General features: G+C 36.2%; 1 protein-coding gene across 1 annotated transcript in view; it reads right to left on the reverse strand.

Annotated features, from left to right (window-relative positions):
* DNER (delta/notch like EGF repeat containing) overlaps window positions 1-27,813 on the reverse strand; it is a 114,601-nt gene that overhangs the window by 61,795 nt on the left and 24,993 nt on the right. Inside the window, exon 2 of the mRNA XM_054074881.1 lies at window positions 4,883-5,179. Coding sequence (XP_053930856.1) covers window positions 4,883-5,179 — 297 coding nt within the window. The remainder of the gene's footprint in view (window positions 1-4,882; window positions 5,180-27,813) is intronic.

Below are 27,813 nucleotides of genomic sequence, written 5' to 3' on the forward strand. Positions count from 1 at the left end.
GGACTTTGGTTTGCAAACACATCAGAATTAAGGATTACTCAGCATGAAAAACACACATAGGAAACATTTAAATAGTAATCAGAAGAGCGAAAGGCAAAACGTGGGATTTTGATATTTGATGTCTTTCACTATCTAGAAACTCCATTTGTAATGGGTCCTGACTTCATGCTCTGTGAATCTGAGCAAACAATCATCTAAACCAGCAGGACACTAAAATCAGGATTTTACAACAGCTGAAATTTGAATTTTTTTTAAAAAAAAAAAAGGTACTTCGGACAAAAAAAGCAGAGGAAGAAGCAGCAGCTTGCATGAGGAACAAAAAAAGATTCCAGCAGTGTCCTTTCTCAGACAAACACTATGGAGACAAAAGCCGCAGCTCTGACCCCTGAGTTAGGAAGTAAATTACACAGTTTTTCCACAGCTGTGGGAAATTTGTATAAAGATTTTTAAATTTGTCTCTTTCCTGTCTTAACAGAGCTCTCTGTAAAGCTGAAAGACTGAAGAGTGAGGGCAAAGAAAACCAACACATTACAATAAGAAAGGACACTCAGAAGACACAATTTGTAAGTCTCACTATCAATAAATAAAATAAAACAAAAAAGCTGCTAGAAATGGTACTCACTGGAAAATAAATTATTTTTAGAAGGGAAAATAAAGAGGGTTCCTATCTTAATTCCTCTTTATTTAAAAAGTAAGATGTCTTGGGTAAAAAATACAAACAGGCCACCTAAATTCATTTAAAGACAAGCTTAAAACCCACTACGTATACCTGCAATGACATCAAACTCCTCCAAAATTGCCCTGAAGCATTAAAGAGTACAGAAACTTCAAGCCAGCGAGAAAGCTTCTCAGGGAACAGATATAGATACAACAGAAATGATGCAGCTACTTTAAAAATAGTCACTAAAGTAAACAAAATCTTCACACACGTGCCAGTGCCTAAAGTGTGTTTAGGAGCTGCTTACAAAGATAGTCTCCTGCATCAGCACAGAATATATTGAAGGGCTGCTCTTCAATATACTACTTAAGAGTTTAAAATGCTTAAATGTCAAATCGCGAATGGGAAATAAAGAATTCCTCTTCATGGACATGTTCCATAAGTTTGGCACATCAATCATATTCTTGTTTTTCCAAAAAGAACAAAATATATAAAAACCCCTACATTTCTGCCTCACATGTCTTAACAGTGTTAACTTCCCAAGTCTTTACATCGGTAAAATAGCAGCACCCTTTGGGAAAGCAAAAGCGAAATCTCCACTCCTACAGTCTTTACCTGGACTTTAACAAGACAGCAGTGACTCGACCAGATTACATTGCAAGGGGAATTACCAGTTTATTGGAGCCTCTAACCACCAGTTCCAAAAGCTGGAAACTGAGCAGTAGTATTGCAGTATAAATAAAAGGTTAGACCAGGACTCACGTGCTCAGCATTCTAATCCCTGGCTGCACACCTGGCAAATCACTTTACTGCTCTGCGCTTCAGAGTCTCCATCTGTAAAATGTGATTAATACTGCTGATTTCTTTTGAAAAAAAAAAATTGAGAGCTATTAAGGAAATGTAATATATATGAGTAGGGTACTGCCACCGTTACAGTTGATTTTGCACACAGAAACCGTTGTTGAATCTGTTATTTGAGTAGGATTAATGAGATGGTTTCTTTTTTTCTTCTGTTATTGGCTAATATACATGTCTTTTCCACACTGTAACCAAAAGAGCAGTGGACTGGGGAAATGTGTACTGCTGGATATATCTCTTTTACAACTGGAACAACTTAGTTGCTCAAAGTAAGGAAAAAGCTGATCACAAAGATTCCTATTGTACTAAAGAAACCAACAGACATCAATTTGCCTCTCAGTGATCTCTGTTTATAGCCATTAATGTACACATCAAGAAAGGACTAATTTGTTATCACAAGAGCTTTCCAAGAAACGAAAGTGTATCCACAGACGTCTGTGTGCTGCCTACTGGCGCAGACACTACCAAGACAGTTCAGTCGAGCACTGCCAAGTATAGCCCTACTATCACAGTAACACAGAAAAAAATGTCCAGTTGTAACCATACATAGTGCCTTTCAGACAGTTTACTTCTCTCAGGTGCTCTTTTTTTGAGTCCTCAAAACTTCCTGCAAAAAGATTCCATGGAAATTTCATGGAGGTTTTGGCAAAATTTCTCTCTAGGCAGACAGGCTAAAGATTATGCAGAATCATAGACTCGCAGAATCTCAGAATCATGGAATGGTTGGGGTTGGAGAGAACTCAAAGCCCATCCAGTTCCACCCCCTGCCATGGGCAAGGACACGTCCCACAGGGCCAGGCTGCTCCAACCCCCATCCGACCTGGCCTTGAACACCTCCAGGGATGGGGCAGCCACAACATCATTTCACTTGTGGTATTGGGATAGAATAACGTGAAAAATAGGCTGACTTGGAAGATTTAAACAAAAACAAACAAACAAACCTACAACATAATAATTGCAGACATTCTTCCCTCTGAATATCAAGGAAGATCAAACCAGATTTCAATACAAAACCCACAGTCACTTTATCTTTTTCATTTTCAGAGGGCAACAAAGGATCAAAGTTTGCAAAGCTTTTAAAGCTATGAGGATAGGTAATATTTTCCTGCTTAGTTTAACTCTTTCCTCTTGAAGTCTCTGCCTCTTTGGAACACAGACTTTCAAGCAAATCAGCTCTCTTTAATTTGATATAGAACAGAGACAATGTCTTGAATTAGCAACTGAAATATCTTTCTTTCGGACACTCTCTCACTGTGATTCCAAAGAATAGAAGGTCATTATGCTACACTATAGAGACTGCGAAAAATACATGACCCATCACAATATCTTAAACACGTATCAACACAAGCAATTTCATAATAGGGTAACAAGTAATTTCCATGTTAGTGTTAATAATATAGTTTCAAATGATAACGTACATGTATTTCTCAGTTAACGGAAGACACATGGAAGGGTGAATTTCAGTGACTAAAATACCCACTTGTTAACGATCTGTTTGACTGAAATGCTTAGTGAATCTATCTAAAATGCAAACCAGGCAGAAATGTTACTTATACAATACCAGACCACAGACTGGGGAAGATACACGAGGGAAATATGGCAGAGAGAAGGGCATGCCCTTAATTGATCAGGACATGTGGAGCACCCACGCAGAGATGTCACTGCATTCAAACTAAGTAATAAAAGCAGATCATTGTTTGCTTCTGCTTCAGTGCTCTCTCCAAACCCCATGCTTGGTGCCTGACATATGTTCTACTGTAAAATAATAGATATGGGAGTGGAAATCCAAAATAAATCTCTGTTCTCCAGATATTGCCCACCAGAAAAACTACTGAAAATAGGATGCAGCCCTGTAATTACTTTTACCTCAAGAATAATCTGAGAGTCATAATGCATCAAAGATATATTTCACATATGTTGATTTTATTTTCAAAAATTTAGATAAATTATACAGTAAAAACATTAATTAATGTATTTGGGCTAGCAAAGAATGATGAAAAATATACTTCTGCCCAGATTAAACTCATGCCTGTTCATTTCCTCATTATTAGCATGTGAAAACATCTCAAAAGAAACACTTCAAAAACAGACGTAGCTGGTATTTTACCTACTTATTCCTGAATGAACTCTAATGAAGTGACTTCACAATGTATTTTTGTACAGACTCACTATGGCGTGGGTAAAATGGCTCAAAGAAAAAGATGTCACAATGATTTTCATTCTTTGGCTAATGAAATGATAACATTTCTTCACCAGCAAGCTTCATCACCCTCGTGCTTTGCTTGGTGCTAAGGTGATTCAAACAAATCCAACAAAAGGCACTACCATTGGCCCCCAAACAGACATACACTTCTATGGCAGACTATCCTTGGGGCGCATTTTGCACATAAGCACTATTATTATAGGTAGATGATCTCTGCATCAGGTTGGAAACTTCCAGTACCGACTGTGGTAGGAATAGCATATGCAGAAGTAGTGACTTCGCACCTCCAAGTAAGAGATCAGTGAAGAGTACAACAAATCATCCTTTCAGTGACGGACATCAAAGAAGGGAGAATGATGATCATGTAATGGAATGAACTTAATACATTAAAAAGTTATTAAGAGACAAATCATCAATTCTTTATTTGTAAGCAAACGTACTTTCTATCTATAATTAGTTTTCACATGTAAAGATTAATGTTTAATGGTAATTGGATTAAGTTTGATGCTTATATTTTGCAGATACTAGAGTCTATGCAAGACATCTAAGAATTGCTAATAAAGCAGTGCACAAAAAAGTAGAAAGCAAAGATCACATTTTAAGGATCATAAGTTGTGTGCTTCCGAGTTGTAGTTTTTCCAGATATTAAAGTTGTCAATTTACTAAGAGATACAACAAACATTTAAAATTTTCCTATACCATCACTGTATCGCTAGAATTGTGTACTGTTTAATATACTGTCTACCACTTTCAATCCTCAAATAACTGTATCACTGCAGGGATACAGATTTTTCATAACATCATGCAATTATAACTGCAAATAGCAAAAAATATATCAAAGGTTTTGCTTTAACCTTTTAATTTTCCTAATTTATCTGATGTTTGGAGATACAGTGTCATACAGATGACTGGAATTAACAATATTATCTCATTTCAAAGAAACACCCAATGCAATGTATTGGCCAACTTAACCCCATTACTTTTAATAAGTATAAATTTATTTTTTGTGTTTAATTCTAATAGCATATTAACTCAGGGCAGAGATCATATCTTCATTGCTCTCACACAGATACCCATGAAATTATGAACAAATGACAACCCAACAATGACAACACTTAAATGTTTTTTTTCTGTGCATTTTCATTTAAACAGAATATTCTCACCTCTATTTCATCCCATTTCAGGTCTACAACCTTCTGTCCTGCTTTCGGCTGCCAGGTAGGTAACATCACAGTTGCTTTTGAACGAGGAAGAACAATGTCAGGTTCCAAGGTGGATGAGACTGGTCTGCCCTGTCTTGGTGACGTCAATTCTGTCCGTTCAGAGACTGGAAGACTGTGAAATGAGTGTTCGCAGTTTGTTCCCTCATAGCCTTCACTACAGAGACAGAAGTAGCCATCACCACGCCTGCTGCAGTTACCATGGTGACAGGGGTTGCTGGCACAGGGATCTGAAACAAACTGGGAAAAACATATCATATAGGTCAATTACTGCACATAAAGGGTTTATTTCTGAGCTTTACAGAGACGCTAAAACAGGATTCTCTTCCCCTCCTGTATTTGTCTTCTAAACATATTTATGAACCAAACTCATCTTTGATGTATCTTCAAGGAAGTGAATTCAAAGAATTAGAGAAGAATATAGATGAAGAATACAGATGAATCTATATTAACCACTTTTCTCAGACCGTTTTATGCTAATTCACTGCTGACACCTTCAAGCAAAGTGATCAACACTAGGCAGGAACTGCTGTTCATAATCAGGAATTTTCAAAAATAGATGTAATAGAGTAATCTATCAAAAAGAGTGACCTATCCAGGGAAAACACTAGAAATGCAATGCAGAACAGAAATAAGAATGGGGCATAGAACTCATAGAGATCAGTAGGCCATGAAGCAACTGTGTGTGGTCAGAATTAACCACATCACACGATGCCATTCGTGGACATGATTTCCATTCTAAAGCAGCTGGGCCTTTTGCCCACACTTGGTTTAGTGGACAGCAGTTTCAGATTCTGATTCATTGTGGTACCAAAAACCTTCTAACAGGAGTTAGAAAGTCTGAGCAAAAACGTGGGCTTCTTAAGACATTTGTAACAGTACAGGACAAGGCTGAGATCACTAATACAGGAAAAAAAAACCTATTCTATGCTTGCCTGCCTTCTAATTTCTAGCTTAAATGTGTTTATAGCTAGTTTGCACTTAGTTCCTTACAGTACCATTGACTTTCAAGTTAAACATCATTTTCCTCTTTTATGTTGATGTTCACATCCATAATATATTTATAGAATACATCTACAAACTCTTCTCAAGTTTCATCTCATAGACTAAATGAGCTACGCCTGCTCAGCCTCCCTGTAGAGAAAAAGCCCTCTCATCACGTGCTCATTTTTGCACCCTGGACTCCAAAGTTCAGCACTGCCTTTTGCAAATGCATCAATACTTCCGTGCCCTGGAAATAGGTTCCTTGATATTACTTAAGAAATGTTTGTGTTAGTCAGAGCTAAATCACACTGCTGACTCACTGTCATCATTTGGCCAACTAAGACAGCCAGGTCCCTCAATTTGTCTTTGCATCAAAGCAATAACCCATCACCAGAAACAGACGTTTTCTCAGTCTTTAAATGCAAATTTGATGCAAGTGCTCCAGTCCTGAAAGTTACCCAGTTCTTCCCAGTACAATATTCAAATTCTTTCCTGTATAAGCCATGCTTCTTGCAGGGTTTCTCAATAAAGCATCACACTTATTTACTCTTAAACATTTGTTTCAGTTATCAAAAGAATTACACAAGCTTTAAATGCCATTAATGTCATAGGAGCAAGCATTGAGTCTACACTGGGAATTTTAGCTTTCTGTCAGTTCAAAGGCCTGGTGTCAAGGACACCAAATCCTAATATTGCACTTTCTTAAATATCTTGTGGTTCAGTTACAGCTTTGAATGTCATTTACTTTGCATAGGGACACATCTCGTACATATTCGGTGATAAATTAAACATCAGAGTCAAGCTCTGCCTCTTCTTCATTTCTAACATTCAACTGTGTAGTGAGTTTATGTATATGTACTATATCAAGCATCAAGAAAGTATGGACTTCTGCGATCAGATGAGCTTATCTCCTAAATCTCTTTCTCTTGTAAACCAACAGAATATGTAAGTTCTCAAAGAACAGTTTCTAGATCTCTTCTCCTCAAAATAGTATTTAAGTTACAGAAAAAGAAAACAGAAATTTCCAGGAAGGAACAAAATCTAGTTCTGTTCTATGGTACTATGGTTCTATGGTCAATTACATTTCAAGCTTGCTCCCACTGCAAAGCAGCAGAGATTTTGTTTTCCTTTAAAATTGTTGAAGATTAAAAGTGTTGAAATGTGAACAAAGCCCAGTTCAAAATTTGTTTGCAACAGTTTTTTCAAGTTCTAGTTGCTTGGACTGGAGCTGAGTTTCAAAGACATTCAGTTCTCCTATTGTTGGATAAGCTCTTTACTCGTTCTTTCACAACTAATCCAAATTCACATTAACTCATTAACCCATTTTCGATTAATGAATGTGGACTTATTCTATTCTGAAGGATATCCATTCACATTATAAGCAAAATAATAAAGAGTGCTCTGTGATACATTATTTGCTGAAACTCTTTTGAGCGTTGGAAACAGATGCTTCCATGCCATGCACTGAAGAACACCTTGTGCCTTGTGAATCACCCCTCGCCTTCCATACACAATGAAAATAATTAAAACTGTTTGGTTTAGATGAAGATTTAAAAAAGATTAGTGCAGATCTAAAACTGCAGCCATACACTTCCTTAGAATTGAGTTTTACAAAGTAATTCATAGGATTTTAACATATCATTCCTTTTCTTAATTACTATTAATCCCAAAGCTCATTTTTCTTTCAGTAAGCCTATCAAAACAAATCAACGTCCTTTCTGCACATACAATTTCTGTTGAACTAAAGAACGTTCATTTAGACTAGCAGTTTAAAAGAGAGGAGGAAATAAAATTGATTAATTTGTGTTGGTTGTGACGTTTCTGTGGTTCCTCTCATCCCCTCCAAAGTGGCAGCAATGGTTGGCAAGAGCTCTGAGAAACATCTTGACACAGTGAACAGCATGGCTACGTCAGAATTAAAAGGCAGAGAAATGTCAAGACTTAATCTTCAACAAACTTCTGAAGCTCAGGGGAAAATAAAAAAAGCAAACAACATCCTCTGTCTCAAAACTGACAGCTGAACATAACAAAATGTCCCTTTTTAGCCATTCTTTGCAAAATTCACAGGATCTTAAAATGCTGTTGCATAAAGAAAAGGAGGAAGCAAGTTATATGTATCTATATAGCCCATGATTAAATAAGAACACTATACAATCACAACTAAAACAATCCAGATTCCTTTTAGGTGTGAAATTTCAATGATCTTGATTAAGAAAGGATAATTTTGTTTTCTCTTTTGTTATCTCTTGTTTTCACCCCCACTTCCACATTTAATAGTCTGTCTGCTTTCATAATACGCCGAGCGACTAAAGAGGCACAGTCAGCAGTTGCAGCTGACAAAGCTAAGCTAAAAATCATAAAATGTATTTGCATGCAATTACTATTCTATATGCCTGGACAGCTGTAATTTTTGGAGTATTTTTTCAATAGAATCCTAACAGAGATGCACACCAAGGTGCCCTTCATATTGCAGTTAGTTTTCCAAAGGCAGAGTGAATAGCACAAATATGGCACAACACTAGGCTTGTTTAAGAATCACACTCACAAACACAGCTTGTTTGCCAGCCAGTCCAATTGTTTCCTAAGGTTTCACTTTAAGATAAAACACTGCAAGACGTAAATCTGCAAGATCATTCTGCCAGTACTCTTTGTGGTGACACCGATTTGCCATTTAAGGCTGCCTCGTGACTCAGTGGGACTCAAGCAATGTATGTGGGTTTAATTTCTGGCTCTCCCAGACATCCAGTGTGACCTGAGAACAGTCAGACTCTTATGTCTGCGTCTTTCCTAACCGTAACGTGGAGATTACATTTCCTTTCTCACACTACTTGTGTTGTCTAGTTAGAAAGCAATTTTTTTTCAGGATGGGAAGCACAGAGTTAGCTGTAGATAGGAACTCTCAAGCAGCAGTGAAATACAAATAAATACATAAAGAAATAAATCTCTCATTTAGCAAGGCTAAATCAGTAATCTATGACTATTTAGGTTTGTTTCATTCTTAATCGTTCTTCCACATTTGTTTCTTTCTGTGAAAGGAGTGTTCAGAAGAATATCCAGCAAAGATTCTTTAAAGTTAAGAAAAAAATCTGAATTATATTTTCTAATTAACCCATAAAAAACCAGCAAAATCATACTGATATTGCTTGTTTGGAAACTATATTTCATGAAAACAAAATCTGCTTGAAAGTAAGTAGACTGAAGACTACATTAACTTCCCAACTGTCACCAACCATAACAGAAAGAAAAAGAATGGCTAATAAACAGTGAATATGAGAGTTATGATGAATGAGACTTTTCCTGTGTCACAGGAACATAAAAATCAACCAGTACCAGCATCATGGTGCACATAGGTATCTCCACCTTAACTAGGTGTCATTCAAAAACTTCCTGCAGTAACGGTTGCATATGTGTTTAGGGATGCTCTTGGTAAGTAATTCTTCTACCCATGTGGAGAACTAGAACTATATACTGGAAAAGCATTGCCTCACAGGCTGCATCCTGATCAGATATCACACAGGAGCCAGAATGTCAGGATTTGAAGAAAAAAAAAATGTGCCAGGATGGTGCTATTTCATGTTAACAAGTAGCTGTATGTTATGAACCACATCAATTTGAGCCTTGGGTCTGAGGGTCTTTAAAGAACAGACAGACCACAAAGTCATAGCAAGGGCTTTATACAGAAGTCCAGGAAACCAGAGCTACCAGGGCTTGCTTTCCCATCCCTCAAAACAAGGTAAGGAGGACAAAACACTTATATATTACATAAAATATTAATATGGCAGCTACATCAGTTTCAGTAATTAGAAAGTAACTACAAGCTGCAACACAGAATTAGAATTAATCAACATTTAGAAACCTAATGCCATGCACTGTATCATACCGAAACTACAATGCAAGTATCTTCTTTCTAGAAGTAAACGTTTACTGTTTTCCTTTAGCAATTCCACTCAATATCCCAAATCAACAAGAAAGACATCGACAGATCTAATAAAGAAGTGGAATGTTTAGCAGATAATTCACAACATGATTCTTTGAAACACTGTTAACCATAAGCATTTTGGACTGCTTCCAAGCTGCCATTCTCATTCTATGAGTTTTGAATATTCAGAGTAATGAAACTGCCAGTGAATGTAATAAATGGATATAAACCATTTTTCTTTACTTCAGTGAAGCAGCAAAAAAAGGCCTAAAGAAATTGTCTGTTTAATTGAGAACCAAAGCACGGCTGCCTAAATCTATCTGAAAAACCAGCAAACATAACAAGGCAAATTTTAAACAGCATGATAGATTTTAAAAGCAGAGCTCCAGCAAATGGCTAAGTTACCCATGCATATTAAGTTACCACACATCAGCTGCTTTGCTATACCTATCCTCGGGCACATTCTTACCTCAAGGCATACTGAAATAACTACAAAATAAATTGAGATCGCTTTCCCTTCTCCCTCAACGAAGTAGAATATCTACTTCACATTAACCACAGAGTACTGCTGAATCTGAGCAGGTACATAAGTAATTATTGACAAACACCTTATAGTTGTTCCTCAGCTTTTCTTATCAGACTATTTTAATACCTTTCTTGTATGTTTTCCCTTATCCTCTTGGGAAAGGCCATTGAAATTGCTTTGTATCTGTCTAGGTACAGTGGATTTAATATTACATTTCAAGTAGACAAGGCAAGCCAACATACTTTATTTTTCAGCAACACCTGTAGTTACCAAAGATGCTTTTTAAAAACGAAATTATGTCAGAATATCCATCCTGAAGACAGGTCAACTACTGATCAGAAAGGATCTAGCAAGTAATAAAGGAGCTGGGAAGATTAGCATTGAGGTTTTTTATATCAGCACCATCTCATTTTATTCTCTACAAAGTTTGGCAGCCTACAGTATAATTGTTAAAGGGGACTCCAGTGACAGTCTGGAGGTAAAACTAGGGGGTAATTCTGAAAACAAAGCATTACTTTCATTACAGAGCACAACATATTTGTTCGTTTAGTTAGATCTTATGCTGTTATTTCAGTATGAAAATATCACACAGTGAAAGAATTCTCAACAGTGTCTTTATTCTTAATACTGTTTTCCCTTTTTAGAAGTATTTTATCTTGAGCACCAGTATGGTGCACAAAATATCTTTTATGAAATTACGATATGTAATGATATGAAAATTCATAACAATATATCAAGAATGAACATTCTGCGAGTTTCAAATACATTATTCACTTGTGCGAAACTGAAATTAAGTAAATATACTCAATGATTTTATTCTAGAAGTCATTAATTGACCTGAAAAATTACATGGAGAGTTCCATAAAAAACCAAACAAGCAAGTGTTCCAACTTGAATGCAAAATATGTTAGAAGATTTTTTTTAACAAAAGATTAAATAATTCTAATGAATTTAAGTTTGAAGTTAGGCACATGGTTACAATCTAATCTGAAGCTAATATTATTAATTCCAAATCTTAAAGTTCTCACGAATACTTTAAGTTATGATGAGATCAACACTAGCTTAGGTAGGAATACAGTTCAAATATATTTATTAAACAAAAAAATCTCAGGCAATCTGCTACTGGGATTTTCAAAACTGATTAAAGAAAGTACTTATCCTACTGAAAGTAAGAAGATTTTGAATTCCTACATTTTTACGTGTTTTTAAAACAACAGCATGCTTTAGCCTATTTTTGGTACATCAAGTTTAATACAATCTATGTGTCTGTCCACCCTTACAGATTTTGACCGAAGTGAAAAAAAGCAGAGTTGATAGTTTTCTAGAGATCTCAAAAATCTTCTTTTTTTTTTCTCAAAAGCTTCTTTTACTTCCACTGCATGAACAAGCAACCTGACAGAGGATTATGCCTGTAAAAATGCTCCAGCTGGGAAAAATAGCACAGCATAAGCTCACAGTTTATTATACAGCAATTCAGCTACAGGACAGAGCACCCTCACGAACTTCAACAACAGGAACAGCAGCACCATTCTCATTTTCTTCAGCAGCAACATCAATCCACCTCAAGACACAAATTCCTATAAAGCAAGACTTCATTAGTTCAAGTACTCATGGCATTTCTTGATTAAAAGTCTGAGGCTTTAGACATCTTCTAGACGAGTTAGAGCAAAACGGACCCGTAGTTCTTGTAAGAACAAGAGAAGGACTGAATAACACAGCGAGTTGTGCAGTAAAACTATGCATCAAACCTTCAACACAACATGAAAACCTGAAAAACTCAATAAATGCGACAACTGGCTACTCTGATAGCTTTTTACCCACAAAAGGCTGTGAAAACAGGAAAAGACAGTAAACACATCTGTTAGGTATCCAGGAGTTGTGATATAATCAGCAATTCACTGATACCACATTTTCCAAATCAAGTATAAAAAAAAAATAAAATTTAGGGAGTTTGAGAAGACGTAGTTGTTATAGTTTCAAGTCACGATATATCAGGAAGGAGACATTTTGCCAGCTGAGACATTTGGCAATCAATAAAACAGAAAACACTTATGCACCCAGTCAAATACATGACCTTACACAGGTTGTCCAGTGCTTTCAAACAACCAGCATTACAGCCAACATCACTGCGCTCTGCGAGGTACCACTAACACAGTAAATCACAGGTATGTGCCCTCCTGGGATCTTTTTCATATTTTTCATGTTTGAACATTCTGCCAGATCAAAAGTTAAGATATCATTGGAGAAATACTGAAAGAAAGATGAAAAAAATTACAGATACATGAATGCATTCTCTGTATTCGATTAATTTACTCCCCACAATCACTAATTTAAAAACTCTTTCCTCTGTACATTAATATATATTTGATTCTAATCACTCAGGCTCAGGATTAGAATTCCAAGATGCAGCTACGTTTTTAACAGAGTTATTGGGGGTTACTTAATATATATCAAGTACTTAATAGAATCAACGCACTGAGCAGAACATCTGAAGAGAATCAGGGAAAAGGGATGCCAGTGTGAAGAAGCTGCCTTCAATTCTCTGGTTGTTGCAGCAGACAAGGACTTAACAGCCGACCGTGACTTACAGACTTCCTTCTTGGATTACCAATCTAAACAGCTTTCTGGTTCCAAGTGATTTTTTTTTTAAGGCAGGGTCAGAGGCAGTATAGAAAACTCAGTGACTTTATCTCGTAAAAAAGCCTCTTCCTGCACATAACAAGCAATGTCCGAAGAGCTTCAAATCAACATCCAGCGCCTAATCCCTCTAGAACTTATCATTTTACTGCAAGACGCAATTGGATTAAATATTTGAACAATGTTGGGAACAGAGAAAAAAGCCCAAAATTTCTCTGCTCCTCCTTGCTTAAACACCGCCACTCACTCATGTTGACACTTATTCCCATTGTCACATTCTCTGCCCCTGTGATTTTTTGCTCTGTGAAAACAGTTTAAAAAACAACCTTTTATCTCACATTGTAAGACAGGTTAAGAGTGAACTCAGTTACTTCATGGCAGCTACACAGTAACTTGTTAGGGCATGATAACAGCAGCATATGCCTCAACTTTGAGAAGAAGCCAGTCTTCAGATACATAAACCACGTCTTTATATACAGTGGTCAGAGGCAGTGCTTCTAACAACCTCCCCTGAAACAGCTGTTTTGCCCGGATTGTAGAACAACATTTGAGGGTTATTTTTCAAAACTAAATTTTTCTTGTGGTCCAAACAACTTTTTAAAATTTGTATTAAAATAAACTGAATCATCATTTTCCCCTTAAAACATCCAGTAACAATTGTTCAGGGTCTTATCTTTCTAGCCTACGCTCACACCATTTTTCTAAGGTCAGGTTTTGCTTATGTTTTTGTAATTTCAGCTTCTCGATCGCTCTAACAGCTTCTAGGCGATAAATACAGACTTCTCATTTCTTTACTGCAGAGGACTGTGCCTTCCTGCTAGGACAACTCAAACAGGAGACTATCTTTAAAATCCCCAGGTCTAGGAAAGCAGAAATTAGGTGTTTAGCGCAATTCTCTGGGACAGCAGTATGGCAACGTCAGGTTTCCTGCAGCCTGTTACAGGGAGCCCGACATTACAAAGAGGAGAATCACTCCTTGGTGTTTACTGGTTTTCTTCTCTCTGTCATGTCAGAGAAAACAAGCCGAAAGTTATTTGTTATAAGATCTTCTTACTGGTATCTCCAGGATGCCGTGTATAGTCATTGTTCGACACAATGAAAGATACACGTAGACATGGTTAAATGAGTCAAGTTTCGGTAAACCAGTGCCCAGTAACAAACTTATCACTGATCATTTTAAATCCGCCCTGAAGATCATAAAGGTTACCAAATGCATCACAATATTACGAACAGTTCCTCAAAGAAGTGAAAGGAATTGTGCCCCTTCTACGTGAGAGGGCACAAAGGAAGGGGCCCTGCTCCTTTAGGGCATAAATTATTTCAGGGGCCTTTTGCTTAAATCTGTTTCAGTTGGTCTAAACACTGGGATCTACAAAATCAGATACAATGCTTTGCAGCCCATTTTTCTAGCACTGTGGGAAGCAAGGCTGTGACCTAAATAAACTCTCAGATGAACTTCCATCATGATGTCATATATCAAATGACCTGACACCTGTCATCAAACTACACTGTATACCCACTGTCACTTTGCTGTCCGCTATAAACTCTAGAAACAAGAATCATTTTTTAAGCAATACTATTCCTACAATTTCTCTCACCCATACAAATTCCTGTTTTGATGGTTTACCCTCATGAATTAGTCTGTGTCTAGACAAGTTGTAATTTATGTCACGGGTCATCGGGTCATTCTCCATATTTTTTTACTTCTCCAAATCTTTATTACTCTCTTAGAATGACTTCAAACCCGCTGACTTCATTAATAGTCCAGATACTAATTTATGTCTATTGGCCAAGTCTCTTAATGTTTTGATGCTACAAATTAGATCACTTTCTGAACTCAGCAATACTTTATGGTATCTAAAAAAAATTCTATGGCAATAAGTAAACCATAGAACTTCTCTGCCAAGTGAGGAAATAGTCTTCAATCTGATTTCAATTTCCTATTAGGCAATTTGATTATATGTCCTTACTCCTTCTCCTGTGAAGTTTAGCAAATACGTCTGTCTTTTCTTCACATCGGTCATGATTTTAGAACCTTCTGTCACAACTGCTTTTGATAAAGAGATGAACAGGAAAAGTTTCAGCTATTCAGCAGTTGTTTCACATAACTTGTTGTCGTTCACTGTCCCCTTTTGAGGTGTGGAGAGAGTATCAGGGATGTGGGTATACCTCAGATTTATATGCTGGCATTTTGACTGCTTTTTTCCCTGGTCCTTTCATTATAGTAACCAAAATATTAAACCAACTCTTACAATTATCCTCATTTCTTTTGCCACTATGTCATTTCCTATCTATGTGACATATAAATCTCTTTCTTATCGCTCTATTCAATGACAAAACTGATTGCCTTTACTGGTTCAGAGACAGACCTTCCAAGGTTCTGTACATCAATATTCTCTGATGCATATGTATAATAGACGATGGCAATTACCCACATGAATCAGGTGGGTTACGATTTGCAGATCTGCTCACAATCATGCTGGGAAGCTTTGGGTTGAACACAAAGACAACAGCAGCAGAATTCTGTTTCCTGCAGATAGCTCTAGCAGCCTTTTATTAATTAGAGTCCTGTATGCATGCTGGCATTTTTAATAGTTTTCTGTGTATTTTGCAAGATTCCATTAATTGTTACAACAAAACATTCCTTTTAGTTGACAAACATAAGGGCTTTTGAAAGCTACTTTCCCATACTGATTTATGATACAACGCATAGCAAGACACGAGAGTGGCTAACAGTAGTCCAGAGGTAAGGAGAAGTGTGTATAGATATTCCTTTTTACCACATTATCAGGTTTTTTAGGGGCTGAAGCATTTACCTCCTTTTAAAACAGCTACAAGAATTCAAGGGAATATTTCCTGCTACTATAAAAGAAATCTAGGTTATTGCTGGGGTTATCGCCCAGCGTATTCCCTCCAAGCCACACACTTTAGTGAGGCACTTGCACACTGTCTCTCATCATGCTCAGCGCAGTGTGTTAGTTAGGGGATTAACAATGCTGCTTTTCCTATTGTAACTCTATTGAAAGATGGCGATTTAGGAAACATTTGAACAGGCAACCCGATACTGAGACCACAAATAGCAAAACCGTACAGTACATTTTGCACAATACTATATCCCTGGGGGCCCATCCAACCCGATATAAAATTCAATTTGTACATATGCGCTTTCACAGCACAGGCTGAGACAGCATCTTTTGACAAATGTCAAATATTCTTGTTTAAATTATTGAAAACTACGCATGCACATCATGGATCAGTGTTTTGTCTTTGACCTTCAGCAAATGTTTATACAAAAAATATATGTTTACATATAACATATATATAAACATAAAAATATATGTTTATATATAACAAACAAACAAAAAAAGATATAGGAAAAATAGGAGAAAAAAATGTAACCATTTTAAACCACTGCTATGGGCACACCTTGCAGGAAGCTTCTGGTGATGGCCAAAAAAAAAAAAGAAAACTCCTGCTGTGCCATATCTTACGTATATTATTGTGTCAGGTTACATGATATTTTAAGATACTACCCAACTGCCATTCCCTCCAAGGATAGAAAGTGCAACAGAGTAGGATAAGAATCTTAATGTTGCATTTGGAAAAATGGTAAAACCAAACATAACCTCACTGTGGTAAAAAAGAAAAAGTAATGAAAATAATTTTCTCTTCATTCGTCTTTCTTCTGATTTGCCTCCTTATGCCCAGTAAACCTTACAATCTTACAATGTTCCTTCAAGATTCCACTGAAAGTCAAAAAAATTTCAAAACCAAGATATGATTAACCAATAATCCTGGGAAGCCTCTTCCCATTAATACACTTGACTTTTGCCTTACAGAAATTATTTTTTAATTAAAGAAAAAAAAATTCTGAGGAATAAGATTTTTTTAAATCTAAGTAAAAAGTTCTTTTGTCAAGTGATTTCTTATTTAATGTAGAAAACATTCTCCAACTCTGAAATAGGATAGGAAATAAATACTGAGGGAGAGAATCTAGAGCAAGAACAAACGAAGCTAAGAGAAATTAACCAGGAGAGAGAAAAGCATATTTTGACAACACAAAAGAAAAGAATTAATTAATCAAAACATCCAATCACAGAATCAGCCTTATTTTCTAATATTAAAGATGATGAATCACAGATTAAGGATTCTTTTCTCTATTGCAACAAGATGATGAGTTACAGGTGAAATAGGGGACAGATATGGCTACTGTTATGGCTTTCATCCCAAAGAAATAGATTGCATTGCAAGGGCAGAAGAATACAAGTATTTTACATAAGAATATGCAAACATTTAAGAAATGAGTCAGCGCTAAATACTTGCTAGACTTGGTAAAGTCTCTCTAACCTGAAATCTCCACCTACAGATTTTGCTGAATGCTGTTCTTGAAGCATTCAGCAAAATAGTCACAGAAAATCAATGGTTTACAGTAAAACAAAAAGCAACGGAGTACCAGTACTACTTTCTGAAATGTTAGCCTAAAGAGACAAAGCAGGGAGGGAAAAGTTAAATTCTAAACTGTTACTGCCAAAAATGGGTTTTTATGCACATATACCATATATGCTTTCCATTATTACTTTTACTTAGAAGATAAATATGTAGGAGGAATTCAAAAATCCATCTATTGCAGGGCATAGAGCAGAAATAATTTTTAGAGCTATTGAGACCATGGTTTAGAACAGAAAATCTGAAAATTATCTAGTCCTGTCTCTCTCCTGTTCTGGAAAAACCAGTCTGTGCTGACCTTCTGAAAGCTCTCCCGTGAAACTCTCCAGCATACCACTACTGCCTCTTGTTCAAATACTGTGCAAGTTCTCAATAAATGCTAAAGGGTATTACAACCACAGTATCATCATGGGACATCTACTCCAACAACATACTTAAAGACTACAGATTTTTACACCTGCTCATTTTGAACTTTTTTTTTTTAAGCAACTGATGATGTAACATTGCCTTGGAACAGAGCCACTAATGAGCAACAGGCATTTGTGTATATTTGCATACATGAGTAAAGAGGCACCGGTTGCAAAATCAAAACAAGACTCAGAATTAGAGAACAGATAAATATCCTAGAAAATACTGTTACCCTGATAGGTATTAGGAATTAATTCATCAACAATTATTCTACCTCCCAGTTCTGACGGATATGCTCAAACACGCTGAACTTCCTAATGAAGCCTGGGTTTCAGCTGCATGTTATTTCCTGGGTCCAGTTTCAATACGGTCTCTCTGGATCCAAATCCTCAAGCACACATTTAAATGCACCCCCGATATCTACTTAATCTTTTATTTCGAGGACACCATTGTCTGAGTCTCCACGCACTTGTTTCAGGAGCAACTCTCTCATATGTCCTCAAAGGCGATTTCACTGTGGATTTCTTCAGCTCATTGTTTACCTCTGACAATGAAATGACAACATAGTCGATTAACACTCAGATTTCATACGTGCACCCACTTTACTAAGCTGAAATGAAAGAGAAGAAGTACAGTTGGAGGAAAAACAATAGCATGTGAACAAAATCTTTCTTCCACTGTGCAGGCTACAGTAGGGTACTTTGGTCACAAGGCAGTCCTGAAGCTCTCTTACTATATTTAGGCTTGTATAATCAGCCGTCTTCTCCAAAAATGGCTGAAGAAATAACATCCATCTTTTACAACCTTACAATCTGCTTTGCTCGTTTAACAGATCCATGTAGTTTTCTCTCCCTGCTCAAATGATCACCTGCTTAATTACAAGATCATCTGGAACGATCAATATTTCTTGGCAATAACCAATTCATTATCCTAAAGTTCCTGCATTTGATTAGGAGAAAGTCCAGTCAATTTTGGTGAATTCTTGCTCACATGCACCCTCTAGCAATACTTCCTGGAAATCCAGGACCAAATCGGGTGGGGATAATAATAATTTTGTTTTAAAAACAACAAAAAACCCACAAACAAACAAAACAAACAAACAAAAAAACAGAAGCAAAGTACCATTTATGGTCTTAAAATCTGAAGGAAAAGACTACTACCACCAGACATATACTAAATCTTCATGGTCTTCATCCTTAAAATAAATAGGTCTGGATTTGTCAAATGGTACCGAAAGGATGTTGAAAGCCTCAGGGATGGAGAGATACAGGAGTATATTAAAAGTTACTTTTATTCTTATGGTCTCTTCTGCCGAATCACTGACTTCCTGTGACAGCAACAACAAAAAAGAGTAAATGAAACATTAAATTCCCATTTAAATCAGATAAACCGTTCTGCTCATTACTGCTTTTAGCAAGATTGAATTCTGTTTCACTATCTGCTTCTGCCATATCAAATGGAACAAACGGACAGATAACCAGAAAAAGCCTAAAGCAATGCATGCAGCAAAACGTATTGTTTCAAAACAAGTGTCAACACCTGCATAAATAATTAGCCAGAATACTTAATTATACCCAAAGCTAAGCTTTTATTTTGTCAACAGCCTCCCTTTTATTTAATTATTTTAATTTCAAATAACAGTTTACCAGGAATGAACTAGTGCCCAAGACAGTTTTACAGGAATTTAATGACTATATATAGAGTCAAGTTAAATGTCAGTTCAGTTCTGGCTAGTGCTCAATAGATTCACAGAGTAAAGGGAAGCCTGCAAGCTGCAAGACAGGGAAATTTTAAGGGATCTTTGTCTTCCTGGTCTTGTGGATTCATACTGAATTTGGAAAAAGTAGAGACTGAAAAATAAGGATAAAGCACCTGGCTCTTGCACAAGCTTTGTCACATCGCTTGGCCAAATCATTTCCAGCTTCATTTATCACATTTCTGTTATTTTTCTATCAGCATTTACTGGAACAGAATGCACATTTTATTAGAACATTTGGGAATAATGTCTTGCACACAAAAATGCCAAGTAAAGACAAAATAATTAGCAATTTCATTTTGATTTATGATTTGTTCATTCAAACAGGATTTGAATCGTCATAAAGCATGAAATCTTTCTTCTGAAAATATAAAAAGGAAAGACGCAGCCTGAATTCTGACTTCTTCCCATTGTGATGTATAAAAAAGAACTGAAATATTTACATATTTCCCAACTCAACAGAAACGCATCATGCAAAACAATTATTTTAGTCTTACTTCTATGGAACACAGTCAATGTTATTGATTTCTGAAATGCGACTAAAACAAGTTTGGCTATCTTAACTGAGCAACTAAACATAAAACCCTCCTTCCTCATAAGCCAGCAGAATTAGAGCAAATGGTGCTGTATGCGTGCTTGTAACTCCTTTCTGTGGCACCTACCACATAAAAGATAAAGCCATATTCCGCCATAAACATGGACAGAGATCTGCCAGGTAACTGTTTGGAAACTGGAAGGCCAGTATTACAAGCAGACTGAAGCATTGCACCATCCCATCTTAAATCTCTTTAGGATACATTCCTTCTTTCTATGTTTCATTTGCGAAGTCAGAAAAATAAAAGCAAAGCAAAGAAGTTTAGATTACAAACCATCTGTTAAAATGCCTAAAACAATTACACCGTTTCCTTTAGAATAGCTTTCCATATGTAACTAGCCGTCTTTTCTTGTCCCTTGATACAATCAGGTAGGAATTAAAAAGGCATTCTAGAGTGCTGAAATTAGAATTATATTCACAATTTAGGATATACTCTACTGCAACCGTACTTTTTTTTACTTTCTTTTTCTCTCTTTTTCTTTCTTTATAAAATCCACCACATCTGTTCCACCTGCTTAGTCTGCTCTGTTTATCATATAAATATTTCCAAAAATAGAATTATCTACCTGCTTTCAAGTAGACACATCCTGCATCTTCATCAGTCTTCCTCAGGCCAAGCTATATTACCCTAGATCAGCAAACTAATCTTATAATTCCCTGTTCTGTTCACAAAGAAAACTACAACCTTTTCTTCTTGTAATTTTTGTTGTCATGAAGAGCTCTGACCAAGTTGCAATGGAGGAAAAAAAATGCATACTACTCCATATTACATATAGATGAACCATACAATTTATCCTTTTCAAGGCTACTATTAGATGCATTTATTAGCTTGTTTGGGTTTTCCAACTATATCAAACCACCTAGCAAAACGTATTAATTTTATTTACAAACCCTGTTCTAACAAGTGTCAACTGTTTTTATATTGAAGAAAAACTGAACTAAAGTTGCTAGCTAAGAACTATAAAAACAATCAAGCCCAGAGACAAAATACGGTATTCTTCCACAAAGCAAGTAACAAGATATATAATGATGTGTTAAGACAGCAGAGTTTATATTCTTTAATAAATACTGACATCCTTCAACTAAATACATGACACCTACATTCTTAATCTACAAGTATCTGCTTAACCAGATTATAGAAATTTAGCATCAAGTCTTTTCTCCACAATTGTTTTTTATAGAAAAATATATTTTGTACGGAATCTGTTAAAAATTTTCTGTTTAATTAATTTAATAAAATCATAAATAGACATGCATGAGTGTCCAAACAGATTTTTGATAGACTGTCTAGCTCTTGTTCTGAGTTTTATTATTTTAATATGTCAGTCTAAAGACTTCTGACACAGATAGATCATTAGTACACATTCAAAAACAAACAGCAGTGTCTCGGAAGCATCAATAATATGACAAGTTACACTTCATACCAGCTAGCAGCGCAGAAATGATCCAATAACGCAAGCAGCTCCCTCAGGGCTGAGGAAAAAAATCCCAGTAAACATGTTTCACATACTTTAAATACAGTAACAGTCTCTCAAAGAGGATATGGAAAAGTCAAAACCTGGTGAACCACAGAATCACAGAAATTTTCATTTGGAATGTATCCGTTTGCTCACTACTTAGCTAATTCTAAAGATTCTCTGCAGTGAAAACTGGAATCGAACAAGACATCATCCTTGATTTTTCTTACAATCAATATTTACCCACAGGCCAAAAGCCAAGCATCAGATAAGTGTGCTTGCGCATCATGAAATTAGATTAAGGATGGAAGGGTTAGGAGTAAACAAACTGGAAGATAACAATTATGGTTGTTTTCAAAAAATATTTGAGAGGAAAAGCAAAATTTGCAAGATAAAAAGTCAAAATACAAATTATTTGTATAAACAGTAAACACAGCAGTACAGTATAATTGCATAAATACTAAATGCAGTATACTAAATTTAGTATAAATACTAAATAGCTGAGTTAGAATCTAAAAGACTGCACCTTCTACTGAATAAAATGTTCCATAGATCACTTTATTCAGTGTTTATTACTGTCACCTGCCTTAAAAATTGTAAGCATTTTCAAAAATGCATCCAAACGTTCCCTGTTTTTCATACACCTTTTTGTTATTTCTTTCAGCAATGTATTTTAGCATCTCAGAATCACCATTCTAATAAATTCCAAAATAATAACTCAGTAGATGGCAAGTTTGAGGGGTTTAAAATTAGATAAAAAAATAACCCGTGTTTGACCCCATTGTACAATAGCCCTTCTGCTTACACATAACACAAAATAAAAGCTCTTCCCTTTATATACATGGCATTCCAAAAAGACCGACTCAGCCTGAGACTGTTTGAAATGGACATATTTCCATGATCTAGAGTAAGTCCATCCTATAAAGGGTCTCATATATTTGCAGTGGAAATCTCCTTAACTGGTTTAGAAATGTGGCTTTATCTTTATGGAAGAGGAACAAAAGAAAGCGGTGAATCACATAAAGGTCAGATATGCTTTCTCTAGTGGTGCAGGGTCTTATCTTGAGACTTATCTTCAAGACGAGACGCCTTTATCTTCTAGCTGGACTTGTATCACAGCTGCTGCGTTCATTGTTCCAGCATATTTCTCCTCTTGTTGCATTCACCCTCCCTTCCCATCCTGATCAAGTGGGAGAATGTCACATTGCACTCCCGTGCTTGTTTAACTAAATAGGAATTTGCTCCCTTGACAATCCTTTGACATCAACAGAATACATTACAGTGTGTCTATTAGGGAAGATGTCGCTCTCAAGCAAAGCCTTCTTGAGTTCAGAAATCTTCCTTTCAGGCAGTTTCCACTGCACCTTGCTATACAACTTTGGTCCTGCTATAGCCAAAGACAAAAACTCCCCACTCTCCTCCAACACTACCACTCAAAGCTAAATTCTTGAAGTATGTCTTAGCAGAAATATTTACCTTTCTACACACTGCTGTAACTCCACAACTAAATATTGGCAAATTTTGATTGTGTATAATAACATGAAGGCACAATATTACTTCATTATATTAATCCTTGAAATGTAAATCTTGCATTCAGCATTTTGCTTTTAAAGAAAAAGCAGCATAAATTTTCTATGCATTTTCTTAAGAGATAAGACAGAACAGTAGTAAATTCCACAGTGATCAAGAGAACTTTACTTTTGCCTATCTTGTCCCAAAACATATTCCATTTTAAAGTACTTTCAACTTAACTTGCTTTTTTTTTTCCTCAGAGCCCTTTTATCTTTAAAGACACAGAAAAGTACAGATTTCTTATGTTTACTTCTCCACAAATAAAAACGGATTTACATTTTTTTTCCACTTACTGTGAAGACACTGGAAGGACAAGCCAGAAGACTTCAAAAAAAAGAAAACCTTCTTATTACAGTGTTCGTAAGGTCTGAGACTGACGACTTCAATCCCACTCACGTACCCTACTTTAGTATCCTTGCTTTCAGCAGAGCATGTACTCTGGAGTAGGTCTCTCCTTCACGTGTTAACACTGTTTTATTTCAGACAGGTAATTATGCATCTATTAGAGCAGTCACTTAAACTAAGTATGGCATCTATTAGAGTAGACAAACTAAGTTTCCTGTTGAGGCATGGAGATCTTCAGTCTCATTTTCTCCAGCAGCATATTTAATTTTTATTGCACTAGAAATGCTCCTATAAAAAGAACACAGTCATACACAGCTTTGCAGGTTACCATATATTCTTAAATTACAGGTATCAACAAAGCCAAGCAAGAACTTGATAGTGGTCCCCTGTATCTAACAATTATATCCAAAACTTGATATTCATATACACACATGCCCAGTGTTTCCTTGTTGAAATCTTACAGGTTTTTTTAGATAGGTTCGTTTTGAAAGAATGAACACAAACATTTAATTGTAAGCTTTATTTACATAGGCACGTACAGAATTCCTCCCCTATTGCTGGTGTATCAACTGGTTATAATTTACACTAGAACAAGGCTCTGGACTACGTTCTAAATCTCTTTTTGTAGTCATCATATAACACTAAGGCATAGTTTAATCCACGCCTGACTTGGCCTTTAGGTGCTACCACCACTGCTTTTTTATTTACTAATGATCTGCTGAATTATATTTGGATCCTCTGTAAAGTGGATCCTCATAATTCGGAAATTTCTCAAAGATCAAACAGAATTCTACAAATCAATGATACTAATCCACTTACTATGCAAAAAGCCCTTGTTTCTCCAAAGAAATTTCATACAGTGCAGGATATGCTTCACTGCTAAATACTACATTTCTAAGTCAGTCAGAAGATGCTTAAAATTACAGGGAAGAGGAGAGAACCTTTCCAATATGCAGTCTTCTACACAGTGATTATCCCTGCAAATATGTTAAATATTCACTGACATTTGTTTTCACCTGGATTAAATTAAAAAAACCTGGCACGTACAGTGAACCTCTGCATTTTAAAGGACTCGTACACTTCTGATCACAGTGCTTGAATCTATGAACCTCAAAAAGTATCTTCCATCCAGAAATGGAAGGCATAGGCTAAAACGCCTTAAATTATAATTATGGCTTTACTAATCAAACTCGGGCATGAAAGTTTTACCAAAGAAGCTCCCTGCTAAAAGATACAGTTACTGGATTTTCACATTTTCTTTCCGATTGCTTCCTGTTATCTGATTTCTGTTCTTGGGTCCTCATGGTGACCTATATAAAACAACAAAGTCTCATTATCAGAATTCTGCAGCACCCAGAACTGCTGTAATTGAGGAACTGAAAGCACAGCTGTAGGAAGAGCCTGTAGTTCTAAAGCCAAGCAGGAAAGTGTTCCTTTGAAATAAGACAGAAACGGGCTGTCCTCACCATGGCTTTGAAAATGGGTTGGTAAAAAAAGTGAAGTTCTAATATAGAGAAATTGGGAGGATTTGGGGGGGGGGGGGGTGTGGAATCTCTAACGGATACTTTTATCCTCTCAACCTCTCCTGCCCATAAAACTGTGGAAAAAAAAAATCACTTAAATTGGAGGGAGTCATTCCGGAGCACCATGCCACACAGGTTTCACATGTTTACAAAGGACAAGGGTGGAGGGGAAGTAACTTCTGTTGACATCGCTTGTGACTACAGGAGGGGATACTGCATACACCGTGTGAAAAATTAGTAAGTAAGCTAGTCATGGAAAATCCATGGAAATCCTAGAACTATAAAAAGGATAAACAGACATCATCCAAAAACTAGCTATCCGATGATCGTAGATTACTATTCCCCACATCCTCTAACAAGATGTTATACTCTAGCAGCTCTACACCAACCAGCAAAACAAAGAAATCAGAACAAAATATTTTAGTTTGGGAGCACAGAAAATTTTAACAAGACTGAAAATTGTGAGCCTTACCTTCATCTTATTCACTGAAAAAAAAGTGGGAAGACAATAGTTCAGTCTTCCTCATTCATTCTATTCAAATCTGGAAGACCCTCAGGACCTGTGCTGTGCATGAACTACTTTCTTGCATACATTGAACACACTGATCTTCAAGTGTTTATGATACCACAGCCACACAGCCTTGGCACCTACACTTCCTCTCCATCTTGACAGAACTTCAACATGAAGAGTTCTATAATAGGCCACTCCAAAGATATTTTTCCTCCATGTGTAATTCAGTGAAGGAAACCTTGGAACATCTGATGAATCCACTCCAAGCTTCTCACTTCTAAGCTCAGAGGTAAAAAGAAAACGTTTGAGAAGACTGAAAGCGAACTTTACCAACGCTTATAAATATTTAAAGGGTGGGTGCCAAGATGATGGGGCCAGGCTCTTTTCCGTGTTGCCCAGTGACAGCACAGGGCGCAATGGGCGCAACCTGGACCACAGAAAGTTCCACCTGAACATGAGGAAAAACTTCTGTGAACTTACTGTGAAGATAATGGAGCACGGAAACAGGCTGCCCAGAGAGGCTGTGGAGTCTCCTTCTCTGGAAATACTCAAAACCCACCTGAACGCACTCCTGTGCAACTGGATGTAGGTGACACCTGCTTTAGCAGGGGGTTTGGACTGGATCATCTCCAGAGGTCTCTTCCGACCTCCATCACTCTGTAATTCTGTAATATGTCTTCTTATTCTGATTCCAAATTTTTTGTTTTAGCCCTACCTTGATTTTAGGAATACTTGGCTTTAGTTGTTAACGTCTCTTCAAACTTACAGTCCCAGGCTGAGCTTTTTACTTCTGTGCAAAGGACAAGAAAACCTGCACTTCTCTGACTGCTCTAGGGTGAATAAAGCCACGTTCCACTCACACACTCTTCCTGGTACCTCTGTGTTAACAAAATTCTACCACAGAAACAGATACCACAGCTTTAAGAGGTTTATTTCTTATCTCTTAAATTAACTTTTCCAGTTTCAAAATTTATGTGCATTTCATATGTTAATATCTAAGGAAATAACTGGGGTTAAAAGAAAAAAAAACAAAACTTGAAGGATATTTGAATACATTCACCTTTTCAGAACAAAACAGTTGTGACAGCAACAACCTAAAAACATCAAACTTCAGCCTAAACAGGCACATGACACGTATTTTGCTTCATACCTTTATACCATATAATAGAAACATCATCTACATGTGAGTTGTCATAAAATATTGAAAACTAAGCTTTTGTGCCTCAAAAAAAAAAAAATCACATTAAATTAATTTCATCTATACTTTCTGACCTAAAAGCTGTTTTGCTTATTAAATATTCACAAGCTGGTGAACAAAAAATGTGTTTCAGTTCAAATTCTCTGTGTCAAATGGAAGCAAAGGTTTTATAACATGCTCTATAGTTATATTTTTTTTTAGGAAAAAAAAAACCTAGAATTGTTCTAGATATAACTATGACTTGTAACTGACATGTATAAAAAAATTTCTAACTGCTATACTGAAATTTCTAACTGCTATATTTTTTTCAAAGACCCAACTCGAATCCACTTGGTCATTATCTTAAATTGCAGCAACTAACCTCAACTAATTCATTAACATGATCCAGAAATGTGTTTCTTCCTTACTTTTGATGCAATCACAACCAAAGCACCCTTCATAACTCCAGCAAAGTAGTTAAAAATAAAAAAAAAAAATAAAAAAATTAAGGAAAAAACACACATTGGAAGATTTTTTCCCTTCTTCATTAGAACAAGTGTATCCATACCATTACAAAAGTAATTATCAAATACAGGGTGTATATAGCTTCACAGTAGATGTATTTTATACATAAATGTAGTTAGAACTGTAACCCTTCTGCCTCTGTATATAATTAATTATCAGAAAGAGATCCCTACCAAAAGAAAGATACTTACCGGTATATTTATATACCAATGTATCCAAATTCACGCTCACATATAAAAGTAATACTTAGGTATTATTAAGTATTTGCTAAGTATAAAGCAGAAAGAACTTTTTTCCGGACTGAAACATGCACCATCACCCCTTTTTCTTTTTCCTTCTCGTCCCTCCACCCCTTAAAAATGTGATGTTTAGCAACAAACATTGAAGCTCTAATTCATGAAAAAGTATATATGCCTTTTTTGGTTTTATGTCCTCCAATTCCACTGATTTCAACAGCAAATGCGTTCCTGACTATTTTTCTTAATGGGATCTA

Source organism: Cuculus canorus, chromosome 9 (genome assembly GCF_017976375.1).
Source record: "Cuculus canorus isolate bCucCan1 chromosome 9, bCucCan1.pri, whole genome shotgun sequence".
Classification (NCBI taxonomy): Eukaryota; Metazoa; Chordata; class Aves; order Cuculiformes; family Cuculidae; genus Cuculus; species Cuculus canorus.